Raw genomic sequence first — 19,076 nt, 5'->3', positions numbered from 1 at the left:
GCGTTTTCTAATGTGTCAGCACTGATGTTAATTCAAAGGTTAAAAAGTGTGCTGCTCTCAAGTTAATTGTCCAGTTAGCTTTTCAACACAGAATTACACTAGGAGTGGTAGCTCAGGCATTGTGAACAGTAACAGTGTAACTACGTTTCAGTAAAAAAAATAAATGGTAAATAGTTTTCAAATGACTATTGAATCAGCTAGGAGTAGAATAAGTCTCCGTCTAATGCACACTTAAAAATTCGTTTCTCCTCGGGGCTGGCCCCATGGCCGAGTGGTTAAGTTCGCACACTCCACTGCAGGCGGCCCAGTGTTTCGTTGGTTCGAATCCTGGGCACAGACATGGCACTGCTCATCAAACCACGCTGAGGCAGTGTCCCACATGCCACAACTAGAAGAACCCACATCGAAGAATATACAACTATGTACCGGGGGGCTTTGGGGAGAAAAATAAAATCTTAAAAAACAAACAAACAAACAAAAATTCGTTTCTCCTCGTCTGCAACTTGGTCTCTTAACAAAGACACTGCGTGAGCAGAGAAACTCTCTCTGTCCCCATCTCCCATCATTTATTGACAATCATCTAGGCCGTGCTAAGCACTAGGAGGAGTCGAGTTGATGTCAGTACAAAGTTCAATAGAACCGATCTCAGACTTCAAGTTGCTTAAAGCTCTTGGGAATGTGGCTGGGATTGTACAGTCCAACGGTTGACAATAGTCACATTAAAAACTTCAACAACAACGCAAAGAAACATCTATGAATTCTTCCTCAGCTGAAGGAGCTTATGTGGACTCCTACAGCATTTATTTTTAGTGCCATATTTTTTTGTACCCAGAGACATGACTGGGACCATAGCACACGGGGCCCCTATATTTAATGAATTGTTTTAATTTGCTCTATTAAGATTTCTTGCTATCCTAGGTTCAATCTTGGGAAAAGAATGGATATCACCAGATTGCTACTCTCATTTGCCATGCATTCTATACATGTTTGCTAATACACCTGAGGTACTCTAGGAGTATACGAACAGCAGGGAAAACTATAACCCTAAATTTATAATGATTTTAGAATTTCTCCCAAAGATCTTTAAAAGCCAGGATAAATGCTGGATTTAGAAAACAGATGTCCTGGTATTTTAGCCACCTGTGCTTGGGATATTAGCTCACACACAAGTTTCAGAATTCTTTGACCATAATTTAAAGAATCTGGCTATGGAGCCAAACCACAGGTTTACTAGACCTCATTCTAATTTATACAATCTTTTCTTAGCTTTGTATCTCCCTATCCTCATCAAATAACATTTGTTGAAAATCTATGGCATATGCTTAATTACTAACTTTAAGAAGCATAATTAAAAAAAACCAAAAGTTGATGTTTACATTTAGACACATACTCAAGATGTCATGTCAAGTCCTACAGAACTTAGCAACCACCGTGGCATTTTTTCAGCCTTCCTTCATTAAGGAATAAAAGCACCCACCAAGCTACATTACACCAAGTTCCTTTTTCTATTTCATATTTCCGCATTCTAACAAAAATGGGAAAATTAGGATGTACTTTTTTCCAATTTGTCAATAATGATCTATAAAGTCACCACAACAAGAAAGACAAAGCCCTGTGTTTAGCTGAGGAGCTGGGTCCCCGGGCTGGGATGCCCAGTGACATGTGGAGTGGCAGTGTTCCTGGCTACCAGCAGAGACGCTTCCCATTCCAAACACGTTGTTCTTCACGGAACTACCTTGAGCACAGTACAGAGAGAGCAAATCAGCGAGCCACACCTCCCTTGTTGTTTCCATGGTCTGTTAGAGGAAGGAAGCATCAAACGTAAAATGTATTTTCTGGAAGTTCAGATACAAGTAAGATTTTATAAGGAAATTAGTTCCTTGAATTTATTTGAGGAATCCTATGAAGCTAACTTCTGTAAAATGGGGGAAATATAACATCTGTGTACAAGGAGGTGAATGGTATTAATATATTATTTTCAAGAAAAAGGAGGGTCATTTGGCCTCCTTGGCCAATGTTTCTCCTCCCTCCCAGATGGTCAGTGTGTGGCACTCCCTTCCTAAAAGCTTCCCGTGGGATCAGAAAATGCATTACTTTATACAGCACTGAAGGATGAAAGGTGCTAATGTAATTATTTTTATATTAAACCACAAACTGTTAGGATGCAAATAACTCTAAGAAGTATAAAGTGAGAACTAAACACACGCCTTTCTGGGGAAGAACAGCAATCCCAAGACGCGCCTAATTTTAGAAAAGCTATTTTCTGTTTTGCTTTTATAACTTGGTTGAATAAGGAAGCTTTATTATCTTTAAGAAATCTTCTATATTGACGGTAACATCTGGCGAGCAGGAGCATGAGATCTCAGGAATTTTAATGCAACTGTTTGTGATTCGTCCAAATGAACCCAAAGGTAAATGAGAAATTTGTGGTGAAAAACACCCAGAAATACTGAAATACGTGACTGGTGGGCTACGTGCTGATCAACTTCACATTGGCAATGCTTCTTTTTTTCAGGCGAATTTGAAAATTTTCCAGGACATTGTTGTGTAAAGGTGGACAGTTTGGAAGAACACACGGGGTCAGGTTGGGACAAGGAAAGAAGATACAGTCTGGTGGGACCCCACTGTCTTCTTTTTTTTCCCATAATGCCAAAGATTGTATTTGATGATATGTTTTGAAACACCGTAAAGTGCTTATTAAATAAAAATTCAAAGATAACTATTACTAAGCTATTTCTTATGAAATCAAATATGTGGGTGTTTACTAATAATTCATTTTAATATTATAAATGAGGTGTATGGTGTGCAAATGATGTAGAATGGGAAGCTGGGAGAAAATTGAGAGAACCCTGAAGAAAGGATGCAGGCCTTATAAAAGAAGGCAATGGCAATTGACTCAGCCAGACCTGCCTTACAGAAAAATGATAACACAGACGTGCGCTTTACACAGTGACGCCAGTCTAATGTTCTCACTTCATTTTCTATCATTTTGTCTCATATACACTGAACTCTCACTAAGTCCTTGAATTCACAGCCTGGGTTGAAATCCTGGCTCCACCGTTTACTAGCTGTGTGGCCTCAGGCAAAAACCTCATGTATCAAGACCTCAGTTTCTTCATCTGCAAAATGGATAGTAAAGTTTACTCACATAGTATAAAGTATAGTTTACTTATATACTAAATAGTCAGTGATAGCTCTTTTTATGTTTACTTTCTCTAAATAAATTCACAGTGAGAAAAATGTCTAATGAAGCAACCAGCCGTGGATCAGTTTACTCGACAGACGTCAGAAAACTGAACATCTCATCAGAAGTCTGTTCAAATGTCCATAAAACTGTCACAAAGAAGCGCCCTGTATTTTATAATGCTGGGATATGTGGCAAGTGAAAATGAGGAAGAAATTTCAAAGCATCAGAGATTTTACTTTTTATTATATTATGTTGTTTCACATATAAACATATTGATGGATTCCCATAGTTACCTTCTATAGATTTTTCAAGTTGTTACACCATATGATATATTGGTTCTACTATATGTTATGATTCATTGATTTAATATTGTCTTTGGGATCACACCCATGGAGAGTTAGTCATCAAGTCCAGTACAATATTGTTTCTGTGGGAAAACCAAATAACTTAAATCATTTGGTCGTGAGGTCAGAGTGTGGGAGCCCAAAATGGGCATCAGGAAGCCAGCTGACACTGTTGAAGTCTAGGTTAAAGAAAGGTCAGAGGAGAAGATGCCCAGCTAAGAAGCAGTTAGAAATGCTCCTGAGTTTAGCATGGGGTTGAAATCAAAGGAATTGTTTCAATGATCTCCATAGATTCTTGCAGAAACAACGCATATAGCTTGGTAGAGACTAGATCCATAAAGAGACAAAACAAAAAACTGCTCTTAAATTGGAGATAATGGCAAAAGCAGTGGTCTTTACTGGTTTATATGCACAAGTATTATTATGGCATTGTAGCCTGCATAAGAACGAGGAGGAAATAACTAAACACAAAAAGATCCAGAAGAGAAACCCGATATTGTGATTTTTACTGACATCTGTGACGTGGGGAAAGTATTCAGGTGTCATTCAGCCTGGAAGCTATTATCTCTCTACCAAAATCTAGATGATCTAGAGACCCCTCCTACTGCTCCAAATAGGAGAGACCCTTCCCAGGTAGGAAGCAACTGCCCTAGGCATTTTGCCAAGAATCTACTAGAGATGCCCGAGCTTCCTAAGCTGCCAGTCTTATGCAAACCTGGCGCAGTAAATTAGGAAGAGCAGACGTTCAGGCTATAAAAATCCACTAGATGAAGGTTTGTGCTTAAAATCAAAGTTCTGAACAATTGCAGTGAGAGACACTGAGGAGTCTCTGAAGTTAGACTGGAACAAAGTGCCGTCTTGTTTGGGACTATTCCGGGCGAGGGAGGGAAGTAATGAAGATCCGCCAGGGACAGAGAGCCAGAGAAAGAGCAGGACGTGGATGGAAGCACTTCCCTAAGTTATAGCACACCAAGGAAATTGCCAGCTCCTCAGTGAGGAGGCACGTGAGCTAATGCCACAAACTCTCATGTATTATTTGTAATTAGGAGCTTGTTTTTATGCATGGAATGTATGTGTACGTATCAGCTCAAATGTCAATTCCTGCCGAGTCTTATTGATCAGAAGAACTGCCTGAAGCACTGGGTTGATAAGGAATGCAAGTCTGAGGCTAGACTCAAAAACTAATATTGCCCTCTGCTTTGGAGATAGAGGGAGTCATGCCCTGGATGCAGAGGAGAAGATTAGCCGCCTCGATGACAACACTTAAGGCCTTAACTGGTGAGTAAATTATATACGGTTTTTGCTAATATGTATAGTCATTCTCAGTGAACCTTTTTTTCTCATTATAAAGCTCTAAGTCCAAGGGACCCTTTAAGATATTGTTTAAGGTTGTTATCTGAGATAGGTAAATGCTTGAAAACAGCTACTGTCAAAATGCTAGGTCCAAGAAAGTGCACGGATGATAAGCAACAGCCCTTACAGCTTGTGCCAAACAAGACCAGCTTCTGAGTGTGCCACTAGTTGGGGGAGAAAATCATTGTCTGGCTCACACTGACTTCTGCAGGGGTTAAGAGGACAGTATTACCGAGCGGAGCAGCGAATTAAAGCCGTCTGTGAAATATGAACAAAAGAAATGGAATAAATACCTTCCTGGAAGGCTGAGTCGTGGCCGACATCTCTTTTGGATTCAGAGCTTGCTTCAAAAACCAAGGAATGCCTGAATGCACTTCATTTGAGCAGACAAATGAGTTCGTAAGTTAAAGATAAGAAGGAAGAGAAGTTATGCACAGCCAAGATGGGCAGACAGATTGAGGGCTGTGTACAAAAGGAGAGCATCACCCAAAGAGAAGCAACAAACCAACGAAAGCTCTGGACTCTATTCTAACCAGCTGCCTTGCTTTGGGGCTGTACCCTCCTTGCTGGGGGCCAGTTTGGAAATTTAACCAAATTTCTGATCTTCATCTTTATTTTCTAAGCGGAATAAGACACATTTTAAGAACCTGAGCATTCATTCTGTTTAACTGACACTGAGTAACATTAAATACACAACCACATTACTAATAGCAGAAATTGGATGTCACCAAGTGCCAGGTATCTCACTCAGTGTGTTCCCTGTGTTCTTACATAAAATACGCACAATATAAGAATAACAATATTAAACACGCAGAGTGCTTGATACATACCAGGCACTGTTTCCAGCCCTTTACATAAATTAATTTATTTAATGTTTACAGCAGCCCGATAAGGTAGATACTTAGATTCATGATGAAGAAACTGAAGTCCAGGGGCTAGGGAACTTGCCCAAGGCCACCGACAACTAGTGGGTGGCAGAACTAGGATAGGAATCCAGATGATCTTATGAAGTGGGCACACTAAACACTGTCGTGTGGAAGAAGAGGGAGTGGAGACACAGAGAGGTGAGCTCGCCAGCTCAAGGTCACAGAGCTAGACCTGACTCAGAGTCAGGATTCGAACCAGGTCTGTCTGACTTCAAAGACTGAGCTCCCAGCTGCTTTCCTACACTGCCGTAGGTTGGGCCAGAAAAAGTGTTTTTCTTTTGTTAACATTTACTGTATGAGGCTGTACTACACTGCCTTAAGAATTTGAAGAAATCCGGTTATTACATAACTGGCAAGTGTTCAACTTTCAGAGAATGCCAAGGCCTCCCTGGGAAAAAAGTCTGAATTCTCAGATTTTACTTCTAAAATCAGTGGTGCTCTCTTCTGTTTCAGAAGAGATTGCATGGGCTTATGCCCATGTTCATATCACCGAGAGGAAATAAGACAGGTTTCTAAGAAACCTCTGACTACATGCCCTGGATTACCTGATTCAAAGGCATTATCAACACAGCGGATTTAAAGATCTGGGACTCGTGTCTTAGGCTTGTGGAAGCTGTCCAGCTCAGGCTTCCTCTTTCACACCACCCACTCGGAGAGCTGTGCTAAGCTGGGGGAGTGTGTGTGAATGTCGCAGCAGAAATGTGACTCTGAACGCATTCCAAAACCAAACACAAATGCTTTTGGATCACCCATGGCTTCATTTTCCTCACACCTCTCCGCTCATGCATAAAAGGGACTAAAAGGGAATGATGGTAGAAGTACATTTATTCACACGTTTATTTTTCTGAGAAACCCAAATTCCATGACATCTCAACAGCAGATCAAGAACATGACATTTCCTATGGCAGCAAACTCAGAAGAAATTCAAATCGGAAAACAGGATGCTATGAAGAACATAAATTTAAGAGCCATACCTTGAAGTGAAAGCCAGTCTCCAGCCTTGTTTTGTTGATAAAATCATATTCTGGTATTCTCCAACCAATTTCACCAACATACTCATGTTTATATCTCGCTGAGAAGCTTTTGTCAGAGGCAGGCCTCCATAAATATCTGAGATCTCCAGTTTTTTCTAATGCCGGACGTTTTTCTCCTATATAGGAAGTGTCCCGGTGAACTTTAGGTAGATGATCCTTTTTATAATCTGGGCCTTAAAAAGACAGAAAAAAATACTTCAAAAAAGTCTCCACATTTTATTCTAAGATGCTTTTCTTATTTTAAACAGTGGAAATAATAATAACTAATGATTATATGGCATTTGCTATGTTCTAGGTGCTGTTATAAGCCTTTTAGATATGTTAATTCAATTAATTCTTATAATAACCAAATGAGATAGGTAGTAGTAGTTCCCCCAGTTTATAAGTGGGGAAAATGAGGCAGAGAAAGATTGGTTACTTGTCTACAGTCACAGCTAACAAGCTCTTTATTCCCTGATGGGCTGCCTCACAAGGTGGGCTCTCAATTGCCCCACTACACCGCTCTCTTTATAACCAACTTAATACAGACATGTTTTATACATAAAAAATCCTCACTCATGACACATTTGCAGAATGTAGGCCTTCAGACAGTGCGGTGTTTTATCTAGGTAGACAAAATCTGAAAAGAGAATTAGAAAATTCCCCAAATGTATCAGAAGCATTTGGAAAATGGAGAAGACTGTCAGAGGAAAAGGATAGCTTGTAACAGATGATGAGCCAAGGCAGGGGTATTTAATAAATTTTGGTATTTTAAATGTAAGACAACGAACAAAAAGGAATCAGTGAATTGTGGAAGTGAGTAAAACGAGCAAAAATAAGAGGTGGTCTGGGAAAAGATCACTTAAATAAAGGTATTGAAAGTTGCTGATGTGAAGGCATAAAGGGGAGCTAAGATTTGCAGGAATAATGGTACAGATCAAAAACAGACCATGAACTGCTGGCCCAGGAAGACTTTCAGAAATCCAAGAGCCCAAATGGGAAATGGGTGCAGGATTATACGGGCAGATTGGGGACATAAAGAAGGAGCTTCATTCCTATTACCAAAAGTTGACCAAAGACCCTGGAGGCAGAAGCTGTGCTGTGGTCATGATGTCACCTGGCCCCTCCTGGCTCTGTGGCTCCTTTCCTTTTGCTCTTGGATCAGGGAGCTCAGTATTTGCAGAGAACACAGGTGACCAGGGCTTTGACCTGCTCCTCTGATGCAATGGTCAATGTGATAACAAGTCTGTGCTTAGAGGAGTAATCTAAGCTTCCCAAGGAAGTTTAAAAAGCAAGAAATCGCTCTTCAGACACATGATTTTGGCAGATGTTTTCACAGCTTCCTAATCACCTTCGCTACCCACGATGTGTTGCGTATTCACTGCAGCTAATTCCCTGGATGGATATATTGTAGCTTCAGTTTTATTTGCTTCCGGTTTTCACTCAGGTAGAACTACTTTGGTAAAGCATAGAACGGCCAGAGCATGGAAAACTGTTTTCTTTCTCAATGTGACAGGTGTTGAGGTCTCACCTATAAAACTCCTGTCATAGGGAAATTTTTGCAATCTCCCCTAAACAGGATGAAATACAGAAGAACTGTGTTAGTCTTGCTGGAATTTCAGTATATGTTCAGGCCAGTGTTTTCCCAAATGTTTCATCAAATGCTGCCGCCATGAGTGCACCCTGAGATGTATGTGTGTGAGGGTGGGGTGCTCCAGAGTCAAGTACGTTTGGGATCACTGCTTGCTACATTCGTCTTCTAGATATTCATGGCGAACGAAAAGCATATTAAAAAGTGCTGAGAAATCCTATGGTAAATAAACCTGTTTACAATTATGTAACCCAGCTTTCCCAAACTTATCTAAACATGGATCTATTTTTCCCACTGGGTCACATAAACACATCCTACAGACACCAACAGATGTGGGGAAATATTGATCGTCTGTGGAATGTTTCAATCATCGTTAAAATTTTGTTGTCACTACGTACTACCATAACCATCAGAGCAGATACATATCTGTAGTTAGTTTCTTAGTCACTCTGTGGCCTGCAATAAATTTTTTAAAAAGCCATTACTTGACAGCTGAGTCAAAAGCACTTAGTTTTAGACAGTGTAGTGGAAAGTGCACGTGTTCTGAAAACCAAGAATGTGTGTTTGGTGGGGGCAGGGGGTGGTGGTATGTGTGCTCTAACAGAGATTCTCTCTGGCTTAAGTCACTGGACTTTTCTTAACCCCCATCTCCTCATCTGCGCTTTAGAAATAGTGTGATGCAATGTGCATGGCACAGGAGATTCCTGGGGAGACCCTGCCCTGGCCACACAGCTGACGTAGGCACCTGTCTATGAAGCAGAGACAGCGGGATGTCATAGTCCAAGGTGGGCCCCACGTTCACAGCAGATATCCTATAGCCAGCCCAGTGCTTACCTAACCAAAACGTCTCCATATCACTACCCAACCAGCAACACACAGAAATGTGGTTTCCCTAAGGAGACAGTACCATGGGTGTTTGATTCTATATAACTCATTTTTCCTCTCCCAAACCTCGTCCTCCAGAGTCCTAGACTCTATGCTGGATCTGATTCCCTGCTTAAAAGTAAAACTTCCAGTCCGCATCCAATCTACAGTCTCTTTATTTTTCCTTTAACAATTAATATCTCTGTTCAACTGCTGCATCCCTTAGGGGTTTTATTTCATCCTACGAAAAGTTTTCTTTGATCATTCATCCTTCCCCAAAACTCCAGCCCTCATTTGCCGACAATGAAGTGGGCAGCTCCTGTGTTACCAAACCCTCACTTGCCCATCTTCTTTGGAGTTCTCTTTCATATCTGAAGACCAGCTCTAGTGGGATGACTCCCAGCTGTAATGCCTATTCAGAGATGCCCAGTATTGGTCAATCAGCCCCAACTCTCCCTCTATTGTGATAGTCACCTTATGATGCAGGAAGAAGATGTACTTCCACTAAAACCTGCACAGGGGGCCGGCCCAGTGGCATAGTGGTTAAGTCCACGCATGTTGCTTCGGCAGCCCGGGGTTTGCAGGTTTGGATCCCGGGTGCAGACCTAGCACTGCTTGTGAAGCCACACTGTGGCAGCATCCCACACAAAATACAGGAAGATTGGCACAGATGTTAGCTCAGCGACAATATTCCTCAGAAAAAACAAAAACCTGTACTAGGATTCATGATTCCACATTTCTCCATCTTCCTGCCCTGGAGAAACTGTGATTTCAAGGATCCCACTTACCCTCTCCCCTATACACATGCCCAACATTACTTGCTCATTTGTGTCTGTAATTCTAAAGTGACAGTTAAAGATGTGGTTTTGAAGCTAAACTACTATAGGTTCAAATCCTGGCTTTGTCTTGTGCTGGCTTCGTGATCCAGGGAAAGTTATTCAGCTTCTGAGTTTTAGGTGCCTCCTCTATAAAATGAGAATAGAGATGTCTGTTTTGCAACTTTGTTGGAAGGAGAGGAGATAATCAATTTTATTTAAAGAAGTGCTTAAGTGCATTATTCACAATAGCCAAGACTTGGAAAAAACCGAAGTGCCCATCAAGGGACGAATGGATAAAGAAGATGTGGTATATACACAATGGAATACCACTCAGTTATAAAAAAGATGAAATCTTGCCATTTGCGATAACGTGGGTGGAACTTGAGGGTATTATGCTAAGCAAAATAAGTCAGAGAAAGTCAAATACTGTATGATCTCACCCATGAAAAGAAGATAAATACGACGACGAACGAACACACACGTGCAGATTGGATTGGTGGTTACTAGAGGGGAAGTGGGGAGGGAGCAGGGTGAAAGGGATGACTGGGCACATGTGTGGTGATGCATGGTGATTAGTCTTTGGGTGGTGAACATGGCGTAGTCTTCAGAGAAATCGAACTATAATGCTGTAAATCTGAAATTTATATAGTGTTATATACTAATGTTACTTCAATAAAATATTGCCAGAAAAGAATAAGAAACTTAGTTGAAAGAGAAAAAATAAAATTAAATAAAATTAAGTTCACCTATTTTTACATTAAAATATATATTTTTTTTCTTTAAAAAAAAGAAATGCTTAGCTGAGAATCTGGCACATAATATACAACTAATATTATTCTTAGTGTCTTTTCCTCCTTTCACTTTGTTTTTTGTTTTAATTTGATGCTTTGTCTTACCTATTACGTTTTTTAAAGTATATTTTAGAAACTTTCACCGATGAACTATTTATTCCTCATTATGAATAAACTTCAAATCCTTTCCTGAGAGCTCTGCTATATCAGGGGTTGGTAAACTTTTCCCATAAAGAACCAGAGAATAAATACAAAAGTATTTTTGGGCCATATAATCTCTCTTTGAACTGCTCAACTCTGCCACGGTAGGGCAAAAGCAGCCATTGACAATTTGGAAACAAACAGCCATGGCTGTGTTCCAGTGAAGCTTTATTTATGGACCTGGCCACTGAAACTGTAATTTCATGTAATTTCCTTGTGTTACAAAATACTATTCTTTTGCTTTTCCCCCAAACCATTTGAAAATGTAAAAACTATTCTTTGCTCACAAGTCTGACAAAAACAGGTGGCAGGACCAAGGGGATGCAGGAGCCACAGTTTGCCAACCTCTCCTCTAAGTGGACACTGAGGAAGCAGATGCCACAGAAGCTGGAAAGGACACAGACAGGAGAGTCTGGGATGTTTCCCAACACATCTCATCTGTTGCCAACACTCAAAAAAGATCCAGCTATGGCATGTGTCCACAGAAAAAGAGAAAATTTCATCTCTGAGGCAACTGTCTGTTTCTGATCTCTTCTCTGCACTTCCATTGTTTCATTTCATTCATTCATTCATTCATTCTTTCACTGACTTATTTCTTCGTCTATTCAACAAACATTGATTGAACTATATGTCAGGCACTGTTCTGAGTGCTGGGCACGTAACAGGGAATAACGCAGAGAGCTTGCCTTCATGGAGCTTATGTTTTAGTTGAAGGGCGGGTGACACAAGTAAACAGCCCTTCATTATCCTTCATCTGGATTGTCCCCATAACCTCCTACCTAGTCTTGGCTCTAGTTTCTCTCCTTTCCAATCCATTCTCCACTGCTGCCAGGAGTGATCTAAAACTCAGATAAAATAAAATATCAGCTCTTCTAAAAACATGAGATGGTTTTCTCCAGCGCCAATAAATTTTTTCATCCAGATTTCTTAGGATTGCTGCCTAGTGTCTTCATAATCTGACTCTAGCCTCCTTATTGATTCTTAGCTCCCTTTACTTTTCCTCATTATTAAAATTCATCTTTCATGGCTTACTGTGAGTGCTGCCTTTTCTGGAAAACATCCCCAATCCTCCCAAGTCAAAATTAGATACTCAGCATGCTGTCTTCACAGTAGTTTCTTTTAATTTTATTTTCTTTTTTATATTATACATATTGAATCTTCTCTATTTGTAAGCTCCTGGAGGGTAAATGCATATCTTATTTATTTCTGTAAACTTAAAAACATTTTTAATTGAAAAGTATTTGATATATAACTGTGTAAATTTAAGACGTACGTGTTGATTTGATACATTTATATGTTGTGGTATGATTACTACTGTAGTGATAATTAGCACCTCCATCACGTCACACAATTACAATTTCCTTTTAATGGTTGGAATAATTAATATCTAGTCTCTTAGCAAGTTTGATGATTATAATACAATATTGTTGCCTATATTCACCATACTGTACATTAGATCTCCAGGACTTATTTGCTACTTATTGCAAGTTTGTGCCCTTAAACAACATCTCTCTTATCTCCCAGCCCCTGGTAACCACCATTTTGCTCTCTGTTTTTACAAGTTTGGCTTTTTGAGATTCCACTTATAAGTGATATCATACAGTATTTGTCTTTCTCTGTCTGACTCATCTCACTTAGCATAGTGCACTCAAGTTGCATCCATGTTGTCGCAAACAGCAGGATGTCCTTCTTTCTCATGGCTGAATAATATTCCATTGTATATATATTATCTCTATAAACTCTTAATTGTCAGCACAGTTCTTTGAACATAGTAGGTCCTCAAGAAATATGTGTTGAATGCTGAAGCAATGGAGTGAATTATTTGTTGAATAAGTGAATTAAGGAATTCCATCATAAGACTGAAAGTGCATAAAGTCATATTGAAAGAGAAGCAAGCACCTTATCTAATGAGCAATCTACCTTCCAGAACTGCCTTAAATCCTCCTATTCAGGACTTTATGATATGACACTTAAGCATAAGGTCAGAGGGAGAACTGCTTTTCATTACATTTATTTATTATTTTATTGGTTTATAACATTATATAAATTTCAAGTGTACTTCATTATATTTCTATTTCTGTTTCTATTTCTATTTCTGTGTAGACTACATCATGTTCACCACCCAAAGACTAATTACCATCTGTTACTGTACACATGTGCCCTATTACCCCTGTCTCGTTCCTCCCTCCCCACCTTCCCTTCTGGTAACCACCAATCTAATCTCTGTATCTACATGTTCAGAACATTTATTTATTTTTATTTTGTTTATCTATTTATTTATTTATTTTGAGGAAGATTAGCCCTGAGCTGACGGCTGCCCATCCTTCTCTTTTTGCTGAGGAAGACTGGCCCTGAGGTAACATCCATGCCCATCTTCCTCTACTTTCTATGTGGGACGCCTACCACAGCATGGCTTGCCAAGCAGTGCCATGTCCGCACCCGGGATCTGAACCGGTGAACCCCGGGCCGCCGAAGTGGAACATGTGCACTTAACCGCTGCGCCACCAGGCTGACCCACAACATTTATTTTTTGTAGTTAAGAGCAGAGAGAGGGATGAGAGTTCATAGTATACATTACTTCATTGTCTCGTGAGGCCAATTCTCCATTTCAGTGATCAAAATGAAACATACCAAGAAAATAAATCTACAGGAATCAAATGGAACATGAACATTTGTGTTTTAATAAATACATTTGAAAATCTGTTGACAATATGGGCATACATTGGCCATTGCAGATGCGCTGTGCATAACAGGTGGGCTCGTCAAGAGAATCAAGCCAAGACGAAGGTTACAAGGTGGTGGTGGGAGCATGACACTGTGAAATGAACTCTAATGGACACATCTCACATATGCATGTAGAGGGAAGAAGAGAGGAGACAATGTTAGAGACTGATTACTGCAACTGCTGATGTGAATAGGATTCTCCAGTTCTGACAGTTACCACAGAACAGTCGCATGGACTGGAAAATTTTTAAACACTGCACTTCAATCCAGTGGGTGCATTTATGCAGTGGGTCTAACCACTGAAGGAACTGAAAGATTCAGTTTGTCAAATTTCTGAAAAAGCCAAATAAACATCAGGCAGAAACATCCTTGCCACATTTATTTGTTCTTCTCTCAAACAATAAGCATCCTGTGGACAATCAGAAAGCATTAGAGTAAGCCTCTAATAAACTCAAACTGCTTCCAATAAACTCATGGGGTCATTGTGTCAATAGGGTAATTTATACAATAATTACACATAGAATTATAAGTTGAAATTCGAGTTCTCAAGATTAGAGAACTCACTTGATACTTATGCGTATTCGACCAATGGTTCTACTAATACTGATGGCACCCTACTGTGTGCCTGGCACTGGGTCAGTGTGAACAAAGATTAGTATGACATGGCCTCTGTTTTTCTGGTTTCTCGAGTGCTATAGACTGAACATTTGTGTCCCTGCAAAACTCATGTGTTAACTCCTAAGGTCCAATATGATGGAATTTGGAGGTGGGGCTTTGGGAAGTGATTAAGCCATGAGAGTGGAGCCCTCATGAATGAGATTAGTGCCTTTATAAAAGCGACCCCTGTGAGCTCCCTCACCCCTTCTGTCACGTGAGGTTACAGCGAAAATACAACCATCTACAAATCAGGAAGCAGGCTCTCTCCAGACAGGGAATCTGCTCCTCACCAGATGCCTTGATTTTGAACTTCCCAGACTCCAGACCTGTCAGAAATAAATTTCTGTTGTCTAGAAGGCTCCCAGCCTATGTTATTCTATTCTAGCAGCCCCAAATGGACTAGCGCACCATACAAGCTACAAAAGACTGTGTTTTTCTCCTTTAGGAAGCATTGTCTGCAACCATGACAGACACTATTATTCATTGGAACTTTAAAGTCCAGTTTGACCTATGTCTCAAGTGCATGCTTAGACTTCCTAGGTGTCTCCTGAGTGTGTCTTTTCTCCCTGCATGTCAAGTCACCCTTTGTTAGTTCCCTTCGGAGACTTGAACTGCCTTCCATTTGCTTTGTAACTTTCATAGCATGCTGGAGCGATGCAATACGGTAAGCAAATGCTTAGTAAGAATTGTTGAATAAATGACTACTTTATCATTAAAGTTGCTGAGGTAATTCAAAAATATAAAATTCCTTGTTTTCCCTGGTGAGTACAGAGAGAAGGCAGGATCAAAAGTTGTGTAAACATCTCTGGGCTTTTACCTGGAAAATAAACCTGACTGAGTCATTTTGACAAAACTTTGCACCCAGGTGATTCTCCACATATTCATCTCGCCTGAAGGGGAAATCTAAGTAGATAATAATAAATAAGTCTCATTATTTTGGTTTTTGGCTTGGAATTTTCCTGGCGTAAATGTGCATAAAATAGTCAATTGTATTATAGAAACTCTACCATTTGTGGAGATAAGACTTTAGATGTTCCCATGAAAAAGGATATTAACAACATCTGTGTGTGTAAAACTAATAAAAACCCATCAGAGTACTGAAAGTAACAGGAAATTCATTGCAAAATGGATTAAATAATAAGAAAAATTATTGTGTCGTCTAGTAAGATCTTCTGAGTAGGAGGAATCTGGGGTTGCTTAATTCAGTAGCTCAACGATGTCTTCAGAAACACAAGTGCTTGCTGTCTACGTGCTCAGCATCCTCAGAGTACCAGGTTGCCTGCAGGCAAACTCCCCTTGAGATTCCAAAGAGGCTGTCAGTTTCCAGGTATCTGCAGAAACCATAATGACCAAGAGGAGGTATGTGTGTTTCATCAGTGGAGAAGCCTTTCCTAGAAAAATCCCAGGTGAATTCCTCTCATTTTATTGGCCAGGGCTGAGTCATTCATCTCTCCCTGAAACCAGGCCCTGACAGGAGGACTGAGATTTCAGTGACTGGCTTTGATGAATCAGAGTTTGATCTTGAGTCATGTGAGGCCAGGGTACACACCCAAACAAAATGCAGCCTCTCTAGAAAGGAAGAAGGCAGGGCCAGCCCAGTGGTGCAGTGGTTGGGTGTGCACGTTCTGCTTTGTCGGCCTGGGGTTCACCAGTTTGGATCCCAGGTGTGGACGTGGCATCACTTGGCATGCCATGCTGTGGTAGGCGTCCCACATATAAAGTAGGGGAAGATGGGCACAGATGTTAGCTCAGGGCCAGTCTTCCTCAGCAAAAAGAGGAGGATTGGCAGCAGATGTTAGCTCAGGGCTAATCTTCCTCAAAGAAAAAAGAAAAAAAGGGAAGAAGGCTGTCCTGGCTTCTGGATTATCTGCTACAAACCATAGAGGGAAAAATTCCTCACAGAAAAAAAAATCACACACACACATAGAATCCCACTTTTCACTGCTTTACAATCTACTTTGAAGACCACATGAAATTATTTAAAAAGTCACTACTTTCCTCTCCTTTGGTTCTTGATCACGTGCTAAATTATAATTCTTTCGGCATTTATGCTATCAAACGTGAGGACACGGCTTTATACTGAAACAATACAAAGAATCAAGGCAAGCCAGGGCTCCAGCAGAACTCATCTTCACAAAATGCAACGGAGAGAGAGCAGCTGTCGGTGTTCCTCTCTAGTCAAACCCTTGGATCTGGAGCAGAGGTGAGCAAACTTTTCTGTAAAGGGCTGGAGAGCTAATGTTTTAGGCTTTCAGACTATACCATTTCTGTCACAGCTCCAGCCTTGCCATTTCAGTGCAACCGCAGCCATAGACAATATGTAAACTAGTGTGTGCCCTTATCCAATAAAACTTTATTTACGGACACTGAAATTAGAATTATACATAATTTTCACGTGTCACAAAATATAATTCTTCTTTTAATTTTTTCAGCCATTTACAAAATTAGAGACCATTTTTAACTGTACAAAACCAGATGTCAAGCCAGATCTGGCCCCCTGGGCTGTGGTTTACTAACCCCTGATCTAGAATCTCTCTCACATTTGCCTTTTATCTGCCGTCACCTCCACGCATATTTTACATAGAAACCTTTCTATCTGTTAGAGTCAAATAGTTGATTACATTACTGCAAAAATAAGTATTCCATTTAAATGCTCAATTTTGCACAAAAGGGTTTGAGTTTATTTGTACAACAGGTCCCAGTAGAGACCCTTGCTTTATTCTATTTTGCTGGTGTTAATTTGGCCCCGTCTCATTTCTGGCTTTGTGATCATTGGTTTGCTTATTATTAGAGTTTCGTAAGTGACCTGTGAGGAGATGTAAATATAATTAGACTGCTAGTGCAAATAAAAAATAGAAAAGTGGAGTGGGATGCTAAATTATACAGATAGATTGGAAATAATAACATTAGGTAGGAATTATACCGGTTTTACCCACACTGGAAAGAGCTGAGAGGGTGTAATGATGGTAATTAGCTCCTAATTCATAGAGAAGAGCGTGGTTGACACTGGACTGGGTGGAAATCTCTACCCGAGTTATCGTGCTGTGGGTTGTAAAATGTACTATTGACTTAATACCAGCTTTGCTTCAAAAAGAGACAAGAAAAGAAATTTACCACTTTAAATGTAGACATTGATAGTAAGGCACATCACAATTACAGACAAGTTAAAATGTAACTTATTAAAATAACACTTGTTAGCCTAGCTGAAGGACGGCAATTTCCTACTCTATTCCCTGGATAAACAATCCATTGGGAAAAGGTTGTCTATTTCTAAATGGCAGTAAGTGACTTCAATTTAGACCAGGGCATTTTAGACTAGTAAGTGGTATTTCTCAATCGTGTAAATTATTTAATTCACAAGTAAAAATGGCTAAAAGTATGCTACAAAAAAACCCCCATGTGAACCTGCTATTTGGATTATTGAGAAATATTTAGTTGGAAAAAGCAAGTAAGTGGTAATCACCAGATAGGTCCTCTTCACATTTTGTATCCTTTTCTTACACATTTTCCTTCTCTACTTAGCCAGCCAAGGGACCGGTTGTGCTCCTAGATAGTTAAGAGGATTGAAATAAAATGACTATTTATTCCAAGAATGTATGTCACTATGCTGCAGCGCTTGGCTTTTAAAATGGATTTGTGGACGGTTGAAATATTAGACTCGTAAAGCCACGCAAGAGCAGAGATTTATAAATTATAAATTAATTTCAATTTCCTTGCCAGTCCTTATCTGAGTATCCTCACTCTGGGGATCTATTTTTCCAACCCTGCGAGCAAACATTTTCTTCTAGAATCGACGTGATAACAGAAGAAGCACTTAGAGGGGGAGAACGGCATTTGGGACTTTGGTCTTGGCCTTGTGGCCACCGGCTCGAAAGACTTGGGAAAATTACTTCATCTTCCTTGGTTAACCTCAGTTTCTTCTTCTCTTTTTTTTCCAACAACTTTACTGAGGTATAACTGACACACAATAAACGGCACCTATTTAAAGTATAAAATTTCTTAAGTTTTACATACACATACACACACCAACAGGGTTACCTGATAAAACACAGGATGCTCAGTTAAATTTGAATGTCAGATAAACAATGAATAAAATGAATAATTTTTTTGTAGTATAAGTATGTCCCAAACATTGCTTAGCACATATGTATACTGAAAAATATTCTTTATCTGAAATTCAAATTTAATTGGGCATCTTACGTTTGTACTTGCTAAGTATGGCCACTCTATCCACGAAATATCACCACCATCAAGATAAAGAACATAGCCATCCCTCCCAAAAGTTTCCTCATACCCGTTTGTAAGTCCTCCCTTTTCCCACTCTCTGCCCTTTTCCCACACCCAGGCAACAATTTGTCTGCTTTCTGTTAATATAGATTAGTTTGCACTTTCTAGAATTTTATATAAATACATCATATGGTATGCACTCTTTTGTCTGGCTTCTTACACTAGGCATAACTATTTTGAGGTCATCTTTATTATAACATATACCAATAGTTCATTGCTTTTATTGCTGAATAGTATTTTGTTATATGGATATACAGCAATTTGTTTATCCATTTACCTGTTGGTGGATTTTGGGTTGTTTTCAGGTTTTTCTGTTACAA

The 19,076-nt window shown here is 39.8% G+C and overlaps 1 protein-coding gene across 1 annotated transcript in view; it reads right to left on the bottom strand.

Annotated features, from left to right (window-relative positions):
- Positions 1-19,076, bottom strand: part of SPMIP2 (sperm microtubule inner protein 2) — a 105,136-nt gene that overhangs the window by 59,828 nt on the left and 26,232 nt on the right. Inside the window, exon 2 of the mRNA XM_005607794.4 lies at positions 6,785-7,017. Coding sequence (XP_005607851.1) covers positions 6,785-7,017 — 233 coding nt within the window. The remainder of the gene's footprint in view (positions 1-6,784; positions 7,018-19,076) is intronic.

The sequence above is a fragment of the Equus caballus genome, chromosome 2, assembly GCF_041296265.1.
Source record: "Equus caballus isolate H_3958 breed thoroughbred chromosome 2, TB-T2T, whole genome shotgun sequence".
Lineage (NCBI taxonomy): Eukaryota > Metazoa > Chordata > Mammalia > Perissodactyla > Equidae > Equus > Equus caballus.
The sequence above is the reverse complement of the archived record's forward strand: the minus strand, read 5'-3'. Positions and strand labels throughout refer to the sequence as shown.